Here is a 20,802-nt window from a genome sequence, read left to right as displayed (position 1 = left end):
CTATCGTTTATGCGATTGAGGATTGGTCGAAATCGGTGTAGCCTACCAATGGTGAACGTTGTTTCTCCGCATTTGTCGCGTAAAATTTTCGGCCATCTTGTTATTATTTTCGAAAATCTTTAGGTTGGGTTTCGCGACGACATAGTTGACGGGTTTGCTCGTATTATCGGTGGAAAAAATCACATGAAATTCGCATGAAACCTGGGGAAAGTAGGTTTGACGTACATCGGCCTCGGTGGGTATATTATTTTAGTGTATTTGATTCTGATAGTGGAAGAGAGAGAAAGTAGAGAGTTGGAGAAATGAGTGAGAAAGAGCGAAACTGCGAGTGTGTGGAACGAGGAGCGAGAAGTGTGTAGCGCGCGGGAATCGTCGACTTGTGTGTTTAGCCCTTTTGTGCTTGTGGTTAATTACTCTGAAACGTAACGACTGGCGAGAGAAAGAAAATAAAACGTCCTTTTTTTTACCCCGGGGACGGGAAGCTGTATGAAAGAGTTTATACGGTAGGTCAAAACCTTCAATCTCAAATCACCTTCGCCCAACGGGCAACGACGCAATGGAAAAACGGCAGCCGGGCTTCCTGGACGACCGAATTTACACTATTTAACCTAACTCCGGTAGTCGTCGTCGAGTCTCATTATGTTAGTATCGTTTCCTTTACTCATCCGATTCCACTCTAAATATTACACTATATTTCAAAATCCGAAATTCACATAACCTTGTTTGCGATTGTCAGATGTAGGTTAGGTCGGTTGTTCGGTCGGTCGCAGTGCGGTGACCTCCCCTGCGGCACGCTTCCTAGCATTTTTGGTTTTTTCCGTTTTTTCGGCACGCGGAGGAATCGGGCTCCTTGAATTCTCAACATTTGTTCGGAAAATTTATTTATCCCCTAATTAATCATGGCACATGATCCCCCCCTCCCCTCCCTCCCCTTCCCAACTCTCTTCTGAATAGACAAAGTATACATCAAGCACCATCCCATTATGTATGGCATGAAGTTTAGAATAATGGATGCATCTTTTTTGAAGGTCCTTTGAGATTCAGATTTCAGAATTTCAGTGACTTTTTGGGCATGTTTCCTTAGCAAGATCAATTTCGATGCTATCGGTATCAAAAATTGGATGGAGACTAGGTGCACCAAGCATCGTACTTACAAATTTTTAAATCTTGTATCAGTAAATGAAAATGTTCTTAGATTGAGAGTTGTTGCGTTGAAATTTAATCTAAAAACAAGTAATGTATTGTCCTCATTGAATAAACAAACATACGTGATTACACATGTCGGGGCATGTGCTTAAACTTTGATATCTAATTTTAATTAATCATTGAGAAATCAATTCGAAAGTTAATGATGTTTTCATTATTTTTCTTTTGCTTATTTTGTTCTTAAGCACTTTGGAATCTTTCCATGTAGTCTCATATTTCAATATTTTTTTGTATTGTAATGTTTTTATTTAAAAATTGTAATGATTGAACCGCAAGTGCATCATACTTCATGACAAATATTGATCAGTTATCAAATTTGCTAACAAACGCTGTTTAAGTGCACACCGAAACAACTTGGGAACAACGTATTCTATAGCGGTCAATGAACATTTTTACATTGTAATTTTTGTTTATTTATTCTATCAAGCTGAAATTACGTTGTCAGACCATATGCTTCCGGATTTATCATAATTCGCAAATTTTCACATATATTCTAAAACCTTAGTTTTTGTGTCCTTCTACGCTGCACGAGCTATGCTTAAAAATTATGTTAGGTAAAAAGAAACTCGAAAAAATTAGTCCCTCAGTTGGGCACTTTGTTTTTAGGTACCCATATGTAAATAAGATTGCCTAGGAAATATTGTTTGTTTAGAATGTTATTATTATAAGTTATCAGTATTCATTAAAATTTAGTTACCACAATTCTACTGTTTACAAGCAACTGTTAGTCTTTATTTGATCAGCAGCAACCTCTAAACTAAAATTTTTACTAGAGTCGTAGTGCAGGCTCATCACTGTTGACGCATTACAAGTAACAATGCAAATAATGATATTTTTTTTGTGTGCAGATTGAGTGTGTGAAAGCAAGGGTAATAAGTGAGTGCAATGGCGACACTTGCAGAGCAAGCGTCCAAGTTATTGGACTTCAACCAAAAGCTGGACATCACGCTCCTGGATAATATAGTCGGATGCATGTATACTGGGGTTGGTGAACAACAGCGTGTTGCTCAGGAAGTGCTAACCACCCTCAAAGAACATCCAGATGCGTGGACACGAGTTGACACCATCTTAGAATACTCACAGGTGAGTTATGCCAATTGTAGAGAAAACTTTGACCATTGAATGAAAAGTGTGAAAATCTTTTTATTCAAGTAATCATTTCATAATCAACAGCCGTCAATGTAGAGAGACATGGTCATGCCTTCCACTAGCATCACCATAAATGATTTGGTTAATTCTGTAACTCTTAGCTGAAAGTTATTCACACCAAATTTAGCACCGTTGCCTTTTTGGTCTATTTGACATCAATTACCAAATAAAAATAATTCCCTTCAATTTTTCATTGTATTGCAACAAAGAAAAATATCAAATTATTATGGTTAGCCATTCAAGTTCGTGATTTCGAAAATTTAAAATTGATTGCGAAATTCTATAGACCAGAAAGTAAGAAGAGTATCAATTTATTTTTTTTGGATAGTTGGAATTTATTTTAGACAAAGAAAAAAGTTCAGCTGCACAGAATTAATAGTTCTCACTAAAGTTAACATTTTGGAATAAGTAAACTTCAGAATAAAAGTGGAAACCTTCAGCATCTAATTTTTTTCAGTGGTTCTAACAATTTGTATAAAATTTCAATCTTGGAACAGTTGAATCAAGATAGAATTAAATTACGAGATCCCAAAAACCTCAAAACTCTGAAAGTTTAGTATGATCATGTCAATTTCACAGTGATTTAAAAAAAAAAAATGGTCATTATGATGTTCATTTTTCTCTCCGAAATAAAGAATCTTGAATGAACGGAGTATGTGAATGAAACAGGAATGCGTCTAACTTTTTCATTAATTCTTTAGAATCAACAAACAAAGTACTACGCACTACAGATCTTAGAGCAGGTTATCAAGACACGGTGGAAAGTTCTACCAAGGAATCAATGTGAGGGTATTAAAAAGTATATTGTCGGGTTGATCATCAAAACTAGTAGCGACCTGGAAACAATGGAGGCCTCTAAGGTCTACTTAAACAAGCTGAATATGATCCTTGTGCAGGTAATAATTGAAAAAAAATAAAATGAAAGAAAACTGTTTTCTTTGCGGGAATACTTATTATCACTATTTAACACGTGATGCTGATGTTTAGGTTCTAAAACGAGAATGGCCAAAGAACTGGGAATCCTTCATAGGTGACATTGTGGGTGCCAGTAAAACCAACGAAAGCTTATGTCAGAATAATATGGCTATTCTGAAACTTCTCAGCGAAGAAGTGTTTGACTTTTCAAGTGGTCAGATGACGCAGACAAAGGCTAAGCACTTGAAGGATACAATGTGTAGCGAGTTCTCTCAAATATTCCAGCTTTGTCAATTTGTCATGGACAACTCACAGAATGTTCCTCTAGTTGCTGTTACCCTCGAAACTCTTCTCAGATTCCTCAACTGGATTCCACTTGGATACATATTTGAAACCAAGTTGATCAACACCCTAGTTTTCAAGGTAGCCAAATTTTCATGTTCTAACAGAATTTTCAATTTATTGTGCTACGAAAAGTGGCAATTCGTGTTTTATCATAATAAATGTAAGCAAACTTCCCCTTGAAGGAACTTTCCTCAATTCACTTGAAACAATACTGTAACTCGGAATATTATACTCATGATTTAATATGCTTCACTTGGTACATAGCATTTTTATTAATTTTCTAATTTCTAACAGTTGAACATGTTTATGTGAGATGTAACACTCAAAATTTAAATGAAACTCTACTTCAAAGATAAAAATTTCAGAGTAGAAACCCTTTTGAACATTGCAATCCACCATGAAAATTAGAAAAAATGTATCTTTTTCAGTCTCAAAATTTGTTTATTAGCATTTGCAGAACTGGAAAACTAAGTAGTAATTTTGTTTTCAGTTTTTGAACGTGCCGATATTTCGTAATGTTACATTAAAGTGTTTAACTGAAATAGCTGCAGTCACAGTAACAAGCTACGACGAGATGTTTGTGGTTTTGTTCGCTAACACAATGCAGCAATTGGAGCAAATGCTTTCACTTGAAACGAATATCCGTGATGCGTATGCTGTAGGACAGGACCAAGAACAGAATTTCATTCAGAACTTGGCGATGTTTCTGTGCACATATCTAAAAGAACATGGGCCGCTTGTTGAAAAAAAGCAACTGAATGAAACACTTTTAAAAGCTCTTCATTACCTTGTGCTGATTTCCGAAGTCGAAGAAGTTGAGATATTCAAAATATGTTTGGAATATTGGAATGGACTGGCTGCCGATTTGTACAGAGAAAACCCATTCACTACGCCATCGCCTTTGTTCGTAAATAAAAATAATTTAGCCATACCCCCACGAAGGCTATTTTATTTCCCTGTGCTGACCAAGGTTCGGTATATTATGATCAGTCGAATGGCTAAGCCTGAAGAAGTATTGGTAGTGGAAAACGAAAATGGCGAAGTCGTCAGAGAATTCATGAAAGATACTGACTCAATCAACCTCTACAAAAACATGAGGGAGACCTTAGTTTATCTAACGCATCTCGACTATGTTGACACAGAGAGAGTTATGACCGAAAAATTACAGAACCAAGTCAATGGTACGGAGTGGTCTTGGAAGAATCTCAATACCGTAAGCTCGAATTTAATAGCATTTATTTTAGACTGTAAGCGCTGAAAGTGCATGTACTATTATGCCAAAAAGTAAATAAATTATGAGTTTGTGCTTTGAATTTTTGGTAACTTAGCATTGTTGATGAGAATCGAATATACTTAACAAGAAATGGATTACGGTATGACAGATGTAACTATTATTTTCCTGGTATAGTTATGCTGGGCAATTGGGAGTATCTCAGGTGCGATGCACGAGGAGGATGAAAAACGATTCTTAGTAACGGTAATCAAGGACTTGCTTGGATTGTGCGAGCAGAAGAAAGGCAAAGATAACAAAGCAATCATTGCAAGTAACATTATGTACGTTGTGGGCCAATATCCAAGATTTTTGAGAGCCCATTGGAAATTTCTGAAGACTGTTGTCAATAAGCTATTCGAATTCATGCATGGTGAGAGATGCATTTTTTATTTTATGTATTAGCTCCGTCTACATGTAACTATTGAGCTTATCCGTTGTAAATACAACTCCACTTCAGTATCTCATTAATGTAATTTTCTATGCCATTTTATCTCCTATAGAAACACACGATGGAGTACAAGATATGGCCTGTGATACTTTTATCAAAATAGCATTGAAGTGCAGAAGACATTTCGTAACTATTCAGGTTGGCGAAGCTATGCCATTTATCGAAGAAATACTGTCTACGATCAGCAGTATTATTTGCGATCTACAAACCCAGCAGGTAATGCCAATCTTTTTACCCACCAGTATATTTGATCAAACCGCCTAAAACGTTGCGTTTTAAATTTTCTGATTTGAGTTTGTTCAAAAAGAAATCTTGATATTATAATTATTCAGGAGATCCGTAACTCGAGTTAGTTCAAGCAAAAATGAAGTATTATTCACTAATGAAATCTTGAATTCACTATTTATTTGAAACAGAACCCCTTAAAACTTGTGTTTCACGGTCGAAATTTTTTTTTTTTTTTTTGTACAGGTGCACACGTTTTACGAGGCAGTTGGCTACATGATTAGTGCTCAAGTTGATACATGTGTACAGGAACAGCTTATAGAGAAATATATGCTTTTGCCTAATCAAGTTTGGGATGACATAATTAGTCAAGCATCAAAGGTAATTAGCAAAACTGTCTGTATGATTTATTCAATTGCAGAAGTAGGAAAAGTGAAATAATCTACATAAAATACTAATACTCATCACTTCGGATTTTTTTTTAGAATGTCGATATATTGAAGAATCAAGAAGCTGTCAAGCAGCTTGCTAGCATCCTAAAAACAAACGTTCGAGCTTGCAAAGCTCTCGGACATCCTTACGTCATGCAGCTAGGAAGAATATATTTAGATATGTTAAATGTTTACAAGGTAAGCAATTTTTTTTATTACAAAATTACGAACAAAAAAACTAGACGAACTAACTGTGGAGTAGCATTGTGAATATGTAATAAGTCGACAATGAATGAAGTTGATAGCCATTTTTGTAATTTTAATAAATTGATATTTTCAAATACTTACAAAGTCTATGGTTGATTAAAATTATACATATATGTGTTTCTACAGCTCTCAGTATTGTTATTTTTCTTATCCTACTGAACGTGAATTTAATATTCCAGGTTATGAGTGAAAACATAACTGCAGCAATAGCTTTAAATGGAGAAATGGTTATGAAACAGCCGTTGATCAAAAGTATGAGAGTTGTCAAAAAGGAAACGTTAAAATTAATCTCAGATTGGGTCAGCAGATCAAACGATCATCAAATGGTGAGTTTTTATTTTTTGAAACACTCCTCCCTCATTACTTATTCATAGAAAGCATTTTACGGAGTGACTCAATTTGATTCTTTACTCGGTGTATTCTAAGCCAGAGAGTAGAGTCCAATCTAATTAGTAACATTTTTCAAAGCATATGTTGAATACAACAGTTACTAATCAGTGTAGTGATTTTAATCATTTTTAGCTTCTGTGATGTACCTGTGATTAGAGTTGGCATTCATATGAGTATTCTATGTACGCCCTCAGTTCAATTCACTACCTGCCTGGTTCTCTTTATTCAATTCGAAAACTATTCACATATTGACGTTGGCTGTAATAAAAATTTAATAAATTTGTTGAACAGGTTTTGGAAAATTTCATACCTCCATTATTGGACGCAGTCTTGCTTGATTATCAGAAGACAAATGTGCACTGTGCTCGGGAGCCCGAAGTACTGGGTGCAATGGCTACTATTGTCAACAAATTAGAGGCGCACATCACAAGCGAAGTACCCAAAATTTTTGACGCTGTTTTCGAATGCACTCTTGAAATGATTAATAAAGACTTCGAAGAATTCCCTGAACACCGAACAAACTTCTTCCTATTACTGCAGGTAACGTTTCTCATTTGAGTAATTGAATTTTCAGTTTCTTTGTATAAGAATACCCGTTGGAAAAAAACTGAGAAACTATTTTATAAATTTCCCATATATGATAGTCTTGTTCTGTACAATGCTTTTAATCTTCCATATTTTGTCGTCCACAGGCAGTGAATAGCCACTGTTTCCCTGCATTCCTGTCAATCCCTCCAGCTCAGTTTAAGCTGGTTCTTGACTCCATTATTTGGGCATTTAAGCACACAATGAGAAATGTCGCAGATACTGGACTACAAATACTTTATCAGCTCATACAAAACCTTGAGATGCATAATCAAGCAGCACAGAGTTTTTATCAAACATACTTTACTGACATTCTACAACACATATTCAGTGTCGTAACAGACACCTCGCACACAGCTGGTAAGTACTTAGTGTTGAAGAAATTTAAAAAATTCGAAGTATTCACTTACGGTAAAAAAATCTGTAACGTTTGAATAAATATTTGTTACAGTGTGTACACTGTGTAGTAATTGCGAATTATTTTAACTTAGGTTTGACGATGCATGCAACGATTCTGGCGTACATGTTTACGTTAGTAGAATTAGGAAGGATTCAAGTGCCACTAGGACCTGTACCAGATAATACGTTATATGTTCAAGAATTTGTAGCAAGTTTATTAAGAGCCGCATTTCCACATCTAAGTGATAATCAGATAAAGATCACGGTGCAGGGCCTATTTAATCTTGACCAAGACATACCTGCATTTAAGGAGCATCTTAGGGACTTCCTCGTTCAAATTCGAGTAAGTATTGAATGTTTTGACATATAAATACCTACTCTTTATTGTTGAGGATATTTAAAATATAGCCTTGAAGCTCTAGTCATTTGTGCGGTAATGACAAACGTTATTTTGGCTAATTATAATGCCGATTGATTTTTTGTGTGCAGGAATACACGGGTGAAGATGACACAGATTTGTACTTGGAAGAGCGGGAAACGGCCCTACGAAATGCGCAGAGAGTTAAGAGACGACAGCAAATGGCAGTGCCGGGTATCCTCAATCCTCACGAGATGCCTGAGGAGATGCAGGACTGAATCACCCGCAACCCCTACTGTACCCCAACAAATCTGATCGAAATGTGCTCTGCTGTAGATACGTCTGTATCCTTTTATCTGCAGCCACCCCCACCACCGCCCAGATACATATTATATACTTAAACAGAGCCAAGAAGTGTAAAATATTATACCTTTAACGAGGTAAGCTAAGACGAGGTGATTGTTTGTTTGTCTGTTATAGGATTCGAGATGAAATTGAGTTCTTGTTGTGGGTAAGATGTGAATGCCTGCTCGCCGACGCTATTTCGTGTATCGGAGTTCTTAGTAATTCTACGAGATTAAGTCTAAGAGTAATAAATGATGAAAAAAATATAATAATAATAATAAGAATAAGAATAAAATGAATGATTTTTGCATAATAGTATGATCGGTAGGTTTTCGTTTTCTCGTGCGTTTGATATCTGTAATTGTTCGTAGTATACCCGTATGCGTGCATCAGTAACGTGGAAGTACCATGCCATAAGTAATATTGGACTATTCATTTTATACGAGTCCTTCAATGGTCCAATGATGGTTGATGAATGTTCTCATTCTGGAAGCAACGAGTGACGTTTCTACTGATTCTTTTGTTTTCGTTGTGGGGTTTTTTCTCTATTTCTAATTTTCTCTCATTAATTCGAAAATCTTATAATAGGGTGAATATAGTAAGATTAATACTTTGCATGCCTGCAGCAGTATTTTTTATATTTCGCAATAATTATATGGAGATACAGTAATTTAGTAAAGTTTTTCAAATGGGTCCAGTACTCTTCGTGGTATGTATTACCCTCTTTATTATGATGGTTGATGAAAGTATCGCTGTACAGCATTTGTTAATTCACTATTAGTATCAGTTTGTACAATAGTCTGTATGAAAATTGAACGAAATGAATTATTGGGTGGGAGAATTGGATTCGAAAATTATTAGAATGCAAGGTTTTTCTCCATAAAAAGAATTCAGTTACAAAAAAAAAAGAAAAAAAACGTACCAAATAAATTTTTCATTCGAATAATTTTACTAATCAAAATCAAGCTTGAACATTATAATATATCAGTTTTATAGCCAGAAATCATACTGAACTTTGCGTCAATAAAATGTTTAGTTGTACTTACTGACGAATAAAGCTGTGCCTGAGTTCTGCAAATCTAAATTGGGTTAAACATCGTGAATCTAGTAATGCCTTAAATTTATCAACTAGAAGTCTGATCGAAAAAAACCTGTTAATGTAAATTTGAAATGTAAATTTTTTATACTGGATATCACTTGAAAAAGGGGTGATTGTATTTAAATTTTAGGTCAAAATCAGAGAAAATTGGAGGATAATAATCCCACTGTGTGAAGTATTAAATGGTATAATATCACAGAAATAAATGAATAAAATCGAATCAAAGCCAGAAGACTAAAGTTGTAATATGAAGTTATTTTGTAACATACTCATTGCCAAATTGAACTGCGATTCATTACACATTAAATGACATCTTATGTACCTATCATACACGCACTGCATGAATGCCATTCCGGGTTCCATTCTCTTTTGCGTTACCTTTAAATTTTGCTTTGATTTGAGATTATGAACCCTTCAACTGTTTTCTATTGTATCAACATTCATTTCAATACTAACAAAGCATAGACTCAATATTTGCAACTCCCGAATCTGTGAACGCCTAATAAAAAATGAATCTGTCAGTGAGTTAAATTGGTGAGTGAATAGATAAATAATTATATTTAACAGTCGCAGACGTCGAGTGTAGGTGCTACTTGGGGTGTTGTGAGATCGAGTGCAGGACACAAAATTGAAGTAACGAGCAAACTCAGGACCAATGTCGCGTTCCATTTAGATACTATATAGAGTTTGTGAAGTGGGGCTGCAAAATACTAGGCTAAATATGGTGATTTGCGCCCAATCACACGCCACCTTAACTACCATTGTCAATGTAATCTAAAGTAGTACATTACACTAAGAAGTAGTGTAACAAAATACTGAATCTGATTTGCATATTTCATGAACGTAATTATTTAGAATACACTATCGAGATTTGGTGTATTAATTTTGAATATTAATTGCATAAAATAGTGTCGTTGCGGCAGGGTTTTAGTGAAATAAATGTGCTAGGCGAATATGTGTGTTTTTATCCGAGTGAAGTTGTATTATAATACTACATTATTACTACTTATAATATGCATTGCGAGTCGTAAATTGGCATCCTGTAAATTAAAACTTATCACAACTAAGCATTGTTGTTTTATAGGAACAGTCCTCATCCTACCAAAATGAAATCTATCTCACGATTGTGGTTCGTTATTAGGCATTTGTAGAATAACTGCGAATATTTTTCATGCAACACTTTTTATCTCGTTATTATACTACTTTTCAGTTACAATAGAACAAGTTTGATTCGTCGTCGCAATTTGCAAAGTATCTACAGTATTCAATCACCTGCTGTTTGTGAAGCAAACTAAAATTTTCAGTGTTCACAGTATACGTATAGCCAATACATTTTTGTGGATAATTAGTGTTGCCGAAATTAATAAAATTAAGAAAAGACTCATGAAGTCCTAAATTAGCAAAGCTCAGAGGATATAGTATACATTAATTGTGTGCAAATGCGTACATTCGTTACCCCATTAAAATAAACAAGATTATCACAGAATTTCGTAACCCATCAAGTTTTGAGCTCTCTATTGCTGTTATTTGAGACATTTACCTACATTCGTTGATGTTTTTCTCTTACTCATTTATGTGACCATATTTACTTCACACCTATTCCAAAGTATTCTTGCAATTTTCTTGACCATGTAAACTTCTTTAATGAAAAAATAATTGCTTCCTTAAAGACAAAAAATTCTTACACCATTTTCCACATGTAAAGGTTTATTCTCTAAATCTAAATTACATATGACACTAGGACGGAATAAATTCGAGGTGCACCGGTACTACTGTAATCTAAGTTCATAGAAACAATGACGCTGGTTTTAATAATTTGTTGAAATGTAATAATAGCTAGATTGTATCGTGACGTTTCTCCGTAACTATTATTCTGAAATTGTCAACTTTTCGAGTAACTTTAGTTCTTGTCTTTATTTTGTACAGCTTTTACTGCCAATGTAATATCACTTGTATTATTTGGTGGGTGGAGTTAGGCTTGCAGAACTGTGACTACGTAGACAAGCCTGAAATCGCATTTCAGTTGACTGCATTTAAGTTAAAAAAAAATAGTAATAGTAATAATGATAATATCAACAGTTGTGCTAGTATAATGTCGGTCGGCAGTCGCTCTACTTGGTACAATGGAGCCATTACACTTGTACTATGCGACCCAGGCTTCAAGCAAAGCTACTGGTGGCCTGTGTATTTGAAGAGTGATTGGGGAAAGAAGGAAAGAAGGGATTTAAAAAAAGCATAGAAAAAAAAATTTAGGAAACGTGATTCAATGTGTTTATAATAAGCTGTATTTATTTGCAACCAATATTCAATTATTGAGAATATATTAATGAATTGTTACTAAAAACATACACGAACTTTTTTTGAACTAAGCTGAACTTATCTGATTTTGAATTTGTACAGGATTATCAAATCTTCATGATTAATGAATTAGGAGAGAACAAAATATTACGATAAAAATTTATCAATAAGATATCTAAGTTTTAAAATTCCCCATAATTATGAAACATTGGCAAAACAGCTTGACGATTAAAAACCTTTCAAACACTGTCTATGATATATTTTTTAAGATATTCTGTACGAAGTAGACATTACTGTGTGTTTAAAGTGTTAATATGATCACCAAGCGTTTCTACTCACTGTTCATTTTATTATATGAGTTGATATCATGAATGTAATATAGGTAATAACTAGTATTCAGATTAGTTTGAGCAATGTAAATAACTACGGCATAACATTATATTGCGTTGCTTACATTAGTTACAAGCTTGTGTGATCGAGTGATCTAAGAATGTGTTCTACAATTGAAAAAAAATTTATAATAATTCAAGGAATGGTATTATAGAAAACAAAAAACGCTCAGTCTAATAATACATATTTTTAGGCATTTTGAGCAAGGGCCTATTATGTATTTCATCTTCATATCACATACAGTCTTTGTTTCCAGTTATACACGTGATAAAAAATAAAAAAACGAAAGCGTGATAGATTGGTGATCATATTTAATCATTTATGTGACGATATGTCTGCTTTGAACTTACTCAAGATATGATTTCCTTGATAATTTTAAAGCATTTATTTTTTTTTTTTTTTCCCAACAACTGTTACTTGATTTATCCTATCAAATCACTAACATTATACTAAATAGTATACATAACAATAAAAATCTTTTTTGTATAATTGCTATGTACAAAATATAAAAAAAAAAACGCAAAATAAAATTGAATAATTGAAAGAATAGTTTTGGTTCGGCTTTATCGTAGAGTTGGCTGCAAATAAGTACAGTGGTCTGCTTTGCTCACAGTCTTTGGTTTGTTTGTTTAATTAGAAGTACTGTATGCTACACTTTGCATTTACAGCTGCTTACTATGTACACAAATAATGACGAAAACTTAACAGCCATATCAGATAATGGAAAGCTCCACGCAATCCTTCGTATTCATTTTAGAACAAAACAACGAATGCTTCATTATAAGCATTGTTGAGTCTTATATGAAATGTACTGAACAACGATCGCGCAATTTGCAATTTAGATAAAAGTGTACAATATTTTGATCTTTCTTCAATTTGTTAAATTATTCGAAACTTTGATAACCTGTTTTTTAAAAGAAACTTACGAGGAACTAAGATACTTTAAAGAGAAATAAAATTTCGAACTTTTACCGGTAATGCAATCTCAGCAATATACTTATAGTTGGGTCATTTCTCGAACTCTCGTTTGTAAATTTCTCGTTTGTGAACATAATAAAAGTCTGTATTCTGTTGAAAATAGTGGCGGCAGATTAGAGGGGTAGGACCAATGGGAAATATTTTCGTCTTTATTTTTTAACCAAAAGTAGCAGGTAAAAATTGATGAACATCTCGTTCATCCTGAATGACGCACTATTCATATTTTGACAGCTTGACTATCGCTTGTCAGTTACTTGTGGAAATCCCCGTGCGGTTGAGTATGCGTAAAGCACTCACATTATCACTATACTTCAGTGGCGTAAAGGCTTCAGGTCAAGGTGCAGATTGTCATTTGTCAGAGGTTCTGTCAGGAAGGAGTTGACTAGCAAAGCAGCTTTATAGTTTTTTATTTATTTTGCTAAAATGTGCAATCAGGAGCCCGACATAGTGGCAACATTAGGATTGCTCTCTCATTTAAACAACGAGGAGCTGAAAGAGTTGTTGAACGACGATGACAAGTTCGAGGAGATTGTCAAAGATGTCAAACAGGTTAGGTTTTCGTGATCGTATTTTGTTGTTAGTTGGAACAGCGCGAAATCCATGGTATAATTAAGGTGTTATTTATAGTTCAAGGATCAAGATACTGAAAAGGAGATGCTTTTGGCTAGTAATAGGTCCATGGCAGAGTTCAATCTTTCCAATAAACCGAAATTAGAAGAAGGCAAACAAGCAATAAGGGAACTCAGCGAGAAGGGAAGCAGACTCTGTACGAGTGTTATGGAAAAGCTAGATCAGCTGAGTATGTCTCGTCTTCAACACTGGAAATTCTGCTGTTACTTTTCCTTCTGTTGTTCTAAAACATGAATCATACGAGCATTAAATTGTGATGTCAGCTACGGGCATTGACTGACAAAGAACAATTCTTAATCACCAAATTTATTAAGAGTTAAATATTTCACTGCATTCTTCTTGCATCCACTTCAGGAATAGTCCCTAATAAATTTTAATTATTGGTTCAGATAGGCATTAAATGTTACCTTTTGCAGAGGAACAGTCAGGCACGATGACTGTTGATACAGCTTTGGCCCTACTTCAAGCATCTGCAGCGGAAATCGAAGAAGAGTCAGAGGTAAATACATTTGTGTATCTGGAGAGCATTTAACAAATATGATTATTACCTAGTCATGTAATAGTAGTTAGAGATATACCAATCAATCGTTTTCTTTTCCTGTTTTCAGAAAATACAAGGAAAGTTTATGAATGAAGAAATGGAGGTGGATGAATTTTTGGAGCAATTTTTGACGCGCCGTAAGCTGATGCACTTGCGAAAAGTGAAAGTTGACAAAATGAAGGAGCTAATGCTAAAGCCTTGTCCTTCATCCTCTGGAATCTTAGGGTATCCTACCTCTGGCAACTTCCCAGGGATGGGACCTTCTGTTCCATATCCTACAGGTGTCATAGGAATGCCCATGCCTGTTCCGCCAGTATATCGGCCCTTTTAATTCAATGCCAGGTATAATTAACTCTTAATTAATATTCATGGTTAAGAAGAATCTTAATCTACATTGCCAGTGAATTATCAATAAACAAAGATTCATAGGTGCAGTACTGTTGTAATATACATTCAAATTTTATACAAGCTTCTGAAAATTTAGTGCTTTGTTTGTTTAGGTTTATTTTACAGAAAACATGTGGCATTACCATCTGAACTAATGAAATTCCATTCATTTAAGTATCTGGCACTCCTGATGTCATTTAAATGATCAGTTCTGTATAATTTATCATTTTCTGGAAGTACAAAAGCGGTTTGTAAACATGATATATTCTAATAATGAAGAACAAAAACCATATGTTTTGATCAGAAACTGAAATTCTAGCAACTTGTAGTAAATTGCACTACATGGTTTGATAATCCCGAATTATTCTATAACAGTTTAATTATTTCTCAGGGATTCAAAAACCCGTCCACTTTCTTGGACGAAGTGAAATTTACAAAACTTAATGATATTGTTATGGAATAGTTTCACATAGCTGAAAATCTAAGAGCTTTGACGCATAGATCAAAAACGTGTGGCGATTTACTTACGTCATCATTATCTGAATACTCAGAGACCTATAGGGAAGCAAGCCTAAGGCAGAATACGATGAACAAAGAATCAACCTTGAGTTTTACAATAATGGTTTTCTCAGACTATAAATACATACTTATAACTGATAAGACTAAACTAATATTATAACGTTTTACTAGTTATATTTATGAATTTTGGCTGATTAGAGTTCTTGCAATTTACTTGGTCGTTTTTTGTTATTCATCTCTTCCAACTTTTCTCGTAATAAATGGTGCCCTGTGCACATATTCCTGGAATTCCCATATTTCCTCTAAATGCAAAGCAACTTCTATATTTCCTTTGAATGTAAAGCAATTTTATCTTACGTGACATAATGCTAACTAACAAGTGCAGTACGATATTTAAAGGTGTATTTTAAATAGATGATCCATTTATTATTATTTGATATGCGAACTTGGTTTTAACAACCATAAGAGATAAAATAAAATAAAAAAACAATAATTATAAATATATTTGAATGAAAGGAATGTTGAAAACAAATCAGGTATTTGAATAAAGTATTTTTTATTTGAACAGCAGCGTAAGCACTATAAACAAATTTCTACTATATACAATACTCAGTAACAGCTGACAATCTATCTCATCTAAAGCTGAAAATTATATTTTTAGCCATTCAAGTGTTGGGAGAGCTCTCCTTATTACTGTTGATTCCTGGAGAAAAAGAAGGCTGTGAATCTTTTGTATCATGAGTGATTCGGTTCACATCATAACTTATGCTATCCCGATAAGTGTAGAAAGATGCCAAGGTAAACAGAAATAGAATACCAAGTGGCATGGTAATTGCAACCTGTTGCGATCGACGAATGTCGTCCTCTTTCTCTCTTTGCAAACGCTCACAGTTTACTTTGCTTTCACTAGTTTGAGTAAATAACGAACCATAATGTGCTTTAGCCCATTCGTCAAAGTTGTATATCGGAGAGCGACCGTCGGAAGTGACGATTTTGCTTCTGTTCATTCTAGCCTTGTAAAAGCGAGTTTGGGCGTCTTCTTTTTTCACTTCTTCTGGATCTCTATCTTCCATGCGCCTAGAACCAGGACCAGGTCTCATTCCACGGTCGTACATTTTTCGCGATTTGTAACTTCCCAATACTTCATATGCGTCTGTGATCTTGCGAAACTTGTGTTTTGCTGCCTCGCTTTTATTTTTGTCTGGATGGTAAATCATGGTCAGTTTGTAGTAAGCACTCTTGATGTCATTTTGTGTAGCCTTCGGAGAGAGGCCTAATGTATCGTAATGATTTTTAAACAATAATGAACTAGTGCTGAATTCAAGTTTGCCTGTAAATAAGTTTATGCAAACTCTCGGATAACCCATCGATGATATTGTCGGCATTTATTTGTAATGACTAATAAATTATGTAATATATTTCTAAGCCGTAGGCCTGATAATATAAACCGGGTCTTGATGTGGCTTCAAGCTTTGATTATATCGTTCCTTCGGATGAGTAGTGTCCGAATATGTCATAATTTGAAATAACTTGTCCGAATCTTTACGGAAAATTGATCCAAATTTACAGTTCGTAATTTCGACATTCGGATCACTGAGGCACTCGTTAGCGGCCGTAAAAAATTGAACGTATGGTTATTGCTTGCACTATTTTAAAGACTATTGAATACAGGTTAACCGACGGATGGTCTCTGATCCACTCATCTCTGCTCGAACACTGATTTCAATGTCACGTCGGAGGTGCGCAACTATCAGAGTGAGGTACAGATCAAGACACCAGGAACCGATCATATTATAGGATACAACGGCAGCGCCCAATGGGAGCACGCAGTTTCTTCTGTGGAGATTGGAATTCCCTGTCTCGGTACTCTCTCACAGATTTTCGATTGACCAGTCCACAGACGTCAAAATCATGAAAAAATCACGATAAACACTCATGACATAGATGTATCCTACAAAAAGATATAAAAATATGATCCAAACGGAATCCGAATTTATATTTTGTTCAGATCAGGTGCTTTGTCAGGTGACTCGAATGCACTGCTCGAATGTCATATACCTATGTTCACACCAAAGTGCAGTGTTGCAGATTTTGTCCACGAGGGGCGTTCGAGTAGCGTTGCGGCCGTTGTGCGATGCAAATATCGAGATCAGTGGATGCCATGGTAAGCATGTGCTGCGTGGTAACACATATTAATAATACTATTCGTTTGTGTCAAAAATCGGGCTAATTGTTAAGCACCGTCTCTGAATATCGGCTTCCTCTCTGGTGTATTTATCAAAAGTTAAACATCAACGGTGCGACTGTCGCTCAAAATAAGACTTGTATAGTCCTACCGGTCCTACCGTTTCTCACAGTTTTGAAAACAACACCGTGTTTCGAGGACACTTCTCGCGATTTCTGCTACACTAAATTAACAGAAAAATTAAACCCCATTTACATTTTCATCTTGAAATATTAAATTTAAGCTAATTTCGTTAACCCACTCAACAATGCTTTGCTGTTAGTGAAATAAGTGTGATTGAATATATTTGTTCATTCGACGTAACAATACGCCGAATAAAAAAATATTGCAAGATCATTGCGTGGTTTTATTTTGCAGGGATTGTGGTTAATATAGTTCTTGTGTATAGTGTGATGTGTATACGAATGCGGAATATATCCACCTACATCTGAACCATCTTCGCATGAATTTTCTAAAAATATCGACATATTCATGAGTTACTTAATAATATTGGTTAACACATTTTTGGTGACAATATCGACGTTGGAAAACTGGCCATAATTCGCAGCTCAGGTGAGAACAGACTTGTATACGTGCTTTGTAATATTTGCGGGAATGTTGGAGAAAACGAAATACAAGAAAGTTGTATAGAATTTCCTAACGTAACTTATAAATTCAGCAGAAGACTTTCAAGTTCTTTTCCCCAATATTATCAATTGCCAATCGATCATGATGTTGTCGTTAGTAATGTTAACGTAACAAAACATCATCCAAAACATCATCATTTTTCAACTTTGGAGAGAATTTTAAGGAGTCGAGTTTGGAAAATCTGAGCCTTCTCTGCTACATTATGGCGTACTGAAATCCTGCCAACCATAAAGTTACAAAATAGCGGTTTATCTTCCAAATTGTGTCACTACATTCAAATTATTTTGGCTTCTATACCTAATGTGCACACAAATATGCAGTGCTTAATACGCAGGTGGACTGTTCAGAATTCTGGTTCGGTTAGGAGATCTATGTGAGCGTAACTGTGTTATATCCTTTGAAAATGGTTTAACTAGTTATATGATTACGAGAGCAATTCTCTTCGCATTTTACGACGTACGCTGTAGGTTCATTTTTTGAATCGATATACGTATAGTTTATGACTTGAAGATACGAACTAAGAGAAGCTAAAAATTCACTTTCAATCGATGAATTAAAAGATAGAGGAATAAAATTTTCTTGGCATAAAAATTGCACTGCTTTTGCAAAATTTATAATGATTCAACATCGAAAAAAAAAATCGAATGGCAATTAGAATCAAAAAATACAAAACTCTCCAAGCACACATTCTGAAAGGTAACTAAATTAATTTCCCTATTCTTTTTTCAGTTTCTGTCAGAAATGGAGTGAATCAGAAATTAATTCACATCATTGGTGAATGTCGCATGCGTTTGGGTTACGGATTTCTTGCTTACATTTTTTCATCATGTGACATGGCCGTGACAATCGTTACAGAAAGTTTCGATTTATTAAATGAATATATAGGCTCTTCGCAATTTTAAGGAAGTTTATTTTTCGAGTAAATGATTTTATTTTCTCTGTCATGAAATTTGTTAAAAAATAATTATTATGTCGAGGGCACTTTCTATCTAACACTTTCTGCTCAATATTCGAACCCTCTTGAAATCACTAAAATTATAAATAGTTTTTCTTCTGTTTTACAAAACAGTTATTAGCACTTGATACCGCTTCTAAGAATAAGAATTTGCATCGTTATTCATCAGATTAATATAGAGATGCCGCTACCGATTGTATTCCAGAATATAAATTCCCGTATTGACGTTTTTCTGAAATATCAATTTTAACGTCGATTTTGCGCGTGTCCTGTCAACAAACCGAACGCAGTAACGGCAATATTATACTATGAGCGCGATTTCAGTAATTAAATTGTTCGACTTTAACTGCGCTGTTTGCGCGTGGACTTGATGCACTTCGGTTCTTAGGACAGTCTGAATTTTATCGTATACGATTGCGCGTAGGCTTCGTACTTTTAGGAAGTTGATGTTCGTAACGTTAGTGTAATACTAAATGATTAGAAAAAATCGCAATTTCCCTATTCAAGGATGCGTGTGAAATTTATTAAACTGTAATACAGCAAAACGAATCTCATTCCAAAAACTCGACATCTTAAAAGTCATTATAGTAAAATTGCAAATTAATGATTTTGGTTCAATATTTCGTTAAAGTAACCCGACTAAACTGACTGAACCTTACCGATACTTCGCAGCTTCGCATGCAGTGTTTTGATAATCACGCGGAATAATTGGTGCTTGCCAATTGTACCAAAATTGACAAAAAAATATAAAAACCATTTTTTAGCGATCGTCCGAAATTAATGAAATACTATGTATCATAAGTAATTAGAATATTTTGAATGGAGAATCTTCATTTGATAACTCCACATTACTGAGCCCAAACACATAAAAAATTATCTCAATGGGTAGCTCGAGCCGATCTGATGTTTAACAACTTGAAATGTTCGACGAAATTTTCGAAGTAAATCACTTTTACTAATGGATTTTGAGGTATCGTTTTTTGCCAATTTCGAGAAACACTAAAATCAATAGTTGCATAAGCTACACATTATGTATTTAAATAGCGTAACTGTGTCAGGTAAGAGAAACATATTGAGGCATGATTACGCATGCACTGTGATCACATAAAATAATAAGTTGTAAGATTTATTACTAAGCATTTATTCGCACATCATAACTGTGTTATTAGAGATTATTCTCTTATAATCGTGCTATAACGTGATTTGCTGCAAGCACTCTTACCGAATGTGAGAAATTGACGTAGTTTGAAGAGTTTTAATTCATGGAATAATTCTTGTCTAATAACTGCACACTTTGGGCGCTGTTTTTCATCTTCGACGAACAATCACACGAATTGTCAACAAACTACCCAACCCATTGAGTAGAGTGGTCATGTCATTTGCTTCGAAAAACCGAGGAACAATTATTTTATATAGTACTGAAAAAACAAAAAACAAAGCTATCCGTGGGCAAATATTTCATTGCCATCACTATTATTGGCGACAATGATGGATTTAGTATAATATAGATTCATTTTTGTTTGTGAGATTCACGATTAAGGGCTACTGCTAACAAAGTTCCACTAATATCATTGTGAAACCCCTAAATTACAAACATGCTGGAAGCGGAGAGAATAAACAAGATTCAAGGGCTCACTACTCGTAGATTGTTGTTTGGAATGGAGCTTGGGATGGCAGGCTACATGGTCATTGACCATGACATAAGAATCCTACTCATGGTCAGCCACTGATAATTATGAAATCACGTGTCACGGCTATTTAAGACGTCAAGATCAACCAAGAATTATTTATAATCGC

The 20,802-nt window shown here is 34.8% G+C and overlaps 3 protein-coding genes across 4 annotated transcripts; 2 read left to right on the top strand and 1 right to left on the bottom strand.

Moving 5' to 3' along the window:
* The first annotated feature begins 111 nt into the window (after positions 1–111).
* emb (exportin-1 emb) lies at positions 112–12,417 on the top strand. 2 transcript variants are annotated; one of them, XM_046615494.2, is made up of 14 exons: positions 112–235; positions 2,055–2,289; positions 3,057–3,251; positions 3,343–3,693; positions 4,106–4,828; positions 5,024–5,258; positions 5,389–5,552; positions 5,808–5,942; positions 6,047–6,190; positions 6,439–6,585; positions 6,941–7,189; positions 7,342–7,594; positions 7,726–7,976; positions 8,123–12,417. In XM_046615494.2, the coding sequence occupies exons 2-14, from the start codon at positions 2,092–2,094 to the stop codon at positions 8,267–8,269; spliced, it is 3,192 nt and encodes a 1,063-aa protein (XP_046471450.1). In that variant the 5' UTR covers positions 112–235; positions 2,055–2,091; the 3' UTR covers positions 8,270–12,417. The 2 variants fall into 2 exon arrangements, with proteins under 2 accessions (XP_046471450.1, XP_046471451.1); XM_046615495.2 differs by lacking the exon at positions 112–235 and adding an exon at positions 252–503.
* Positions 12,418–13,408: 991 nt separating this feature from the next.
* Positions 13,409–15,743, top strand: Vps37B (vacuolar protein sorting 37B). The gene is made up of 4 exons (XM_046615517.2): positions 13,409–13,650; positions 13,729–13,900; positions 14,148–14,230; positions 14,340–15,743. Exons 1-4 carry the CDS (start codon positions 13,525–13,527, stop codon positions 14,601–14,603), a joined length of 645 nt encoding a protein of 214 aa, XP_046471473.1. The 5' UTR covers positions 13,409–13,524; the 3' UTR covers positions 14,604–15,743.
* Positions 15,716–17,222, bottom strand: LOC124213835 (dnaJ homolog subfamily C member 30, mitochondrial). The gene has a single exon (XM_046615516.2). The coding sequence runs from the start codon at positions 16,561–16,563 to the stop codon at positions 15,844–15,846; it is 720 nt and encodes a 239-aa protein (XP_046471472.1). The 5' UTR covers positions 16,564–17,222; the 3' UTR covers positions 15,716–15,843.
* Positions 17,223–20,802: the final 3,580 nt, after the last annotated feature.

Source organism: Neodiprion pinetum, chromosome 3, assembly GCF_021155775.2.
Source record: "Neodiprion pinetum isolate iyNeoPine1 chromosome 3, iyNeoPine1.2, whole genome shotgun sequence".
NCBI classification, from domain to species: Eukaryota; Metazoa; Arthropoda; class Insecta; order Hymenoptera; family Diprionidae; genus Neodiprion; species Neodiprion pinetum.
Note: the sequence above shows the minus strand (reverse complement) of the source record. Positions and strands in the feature narration are given on the sequence as shown.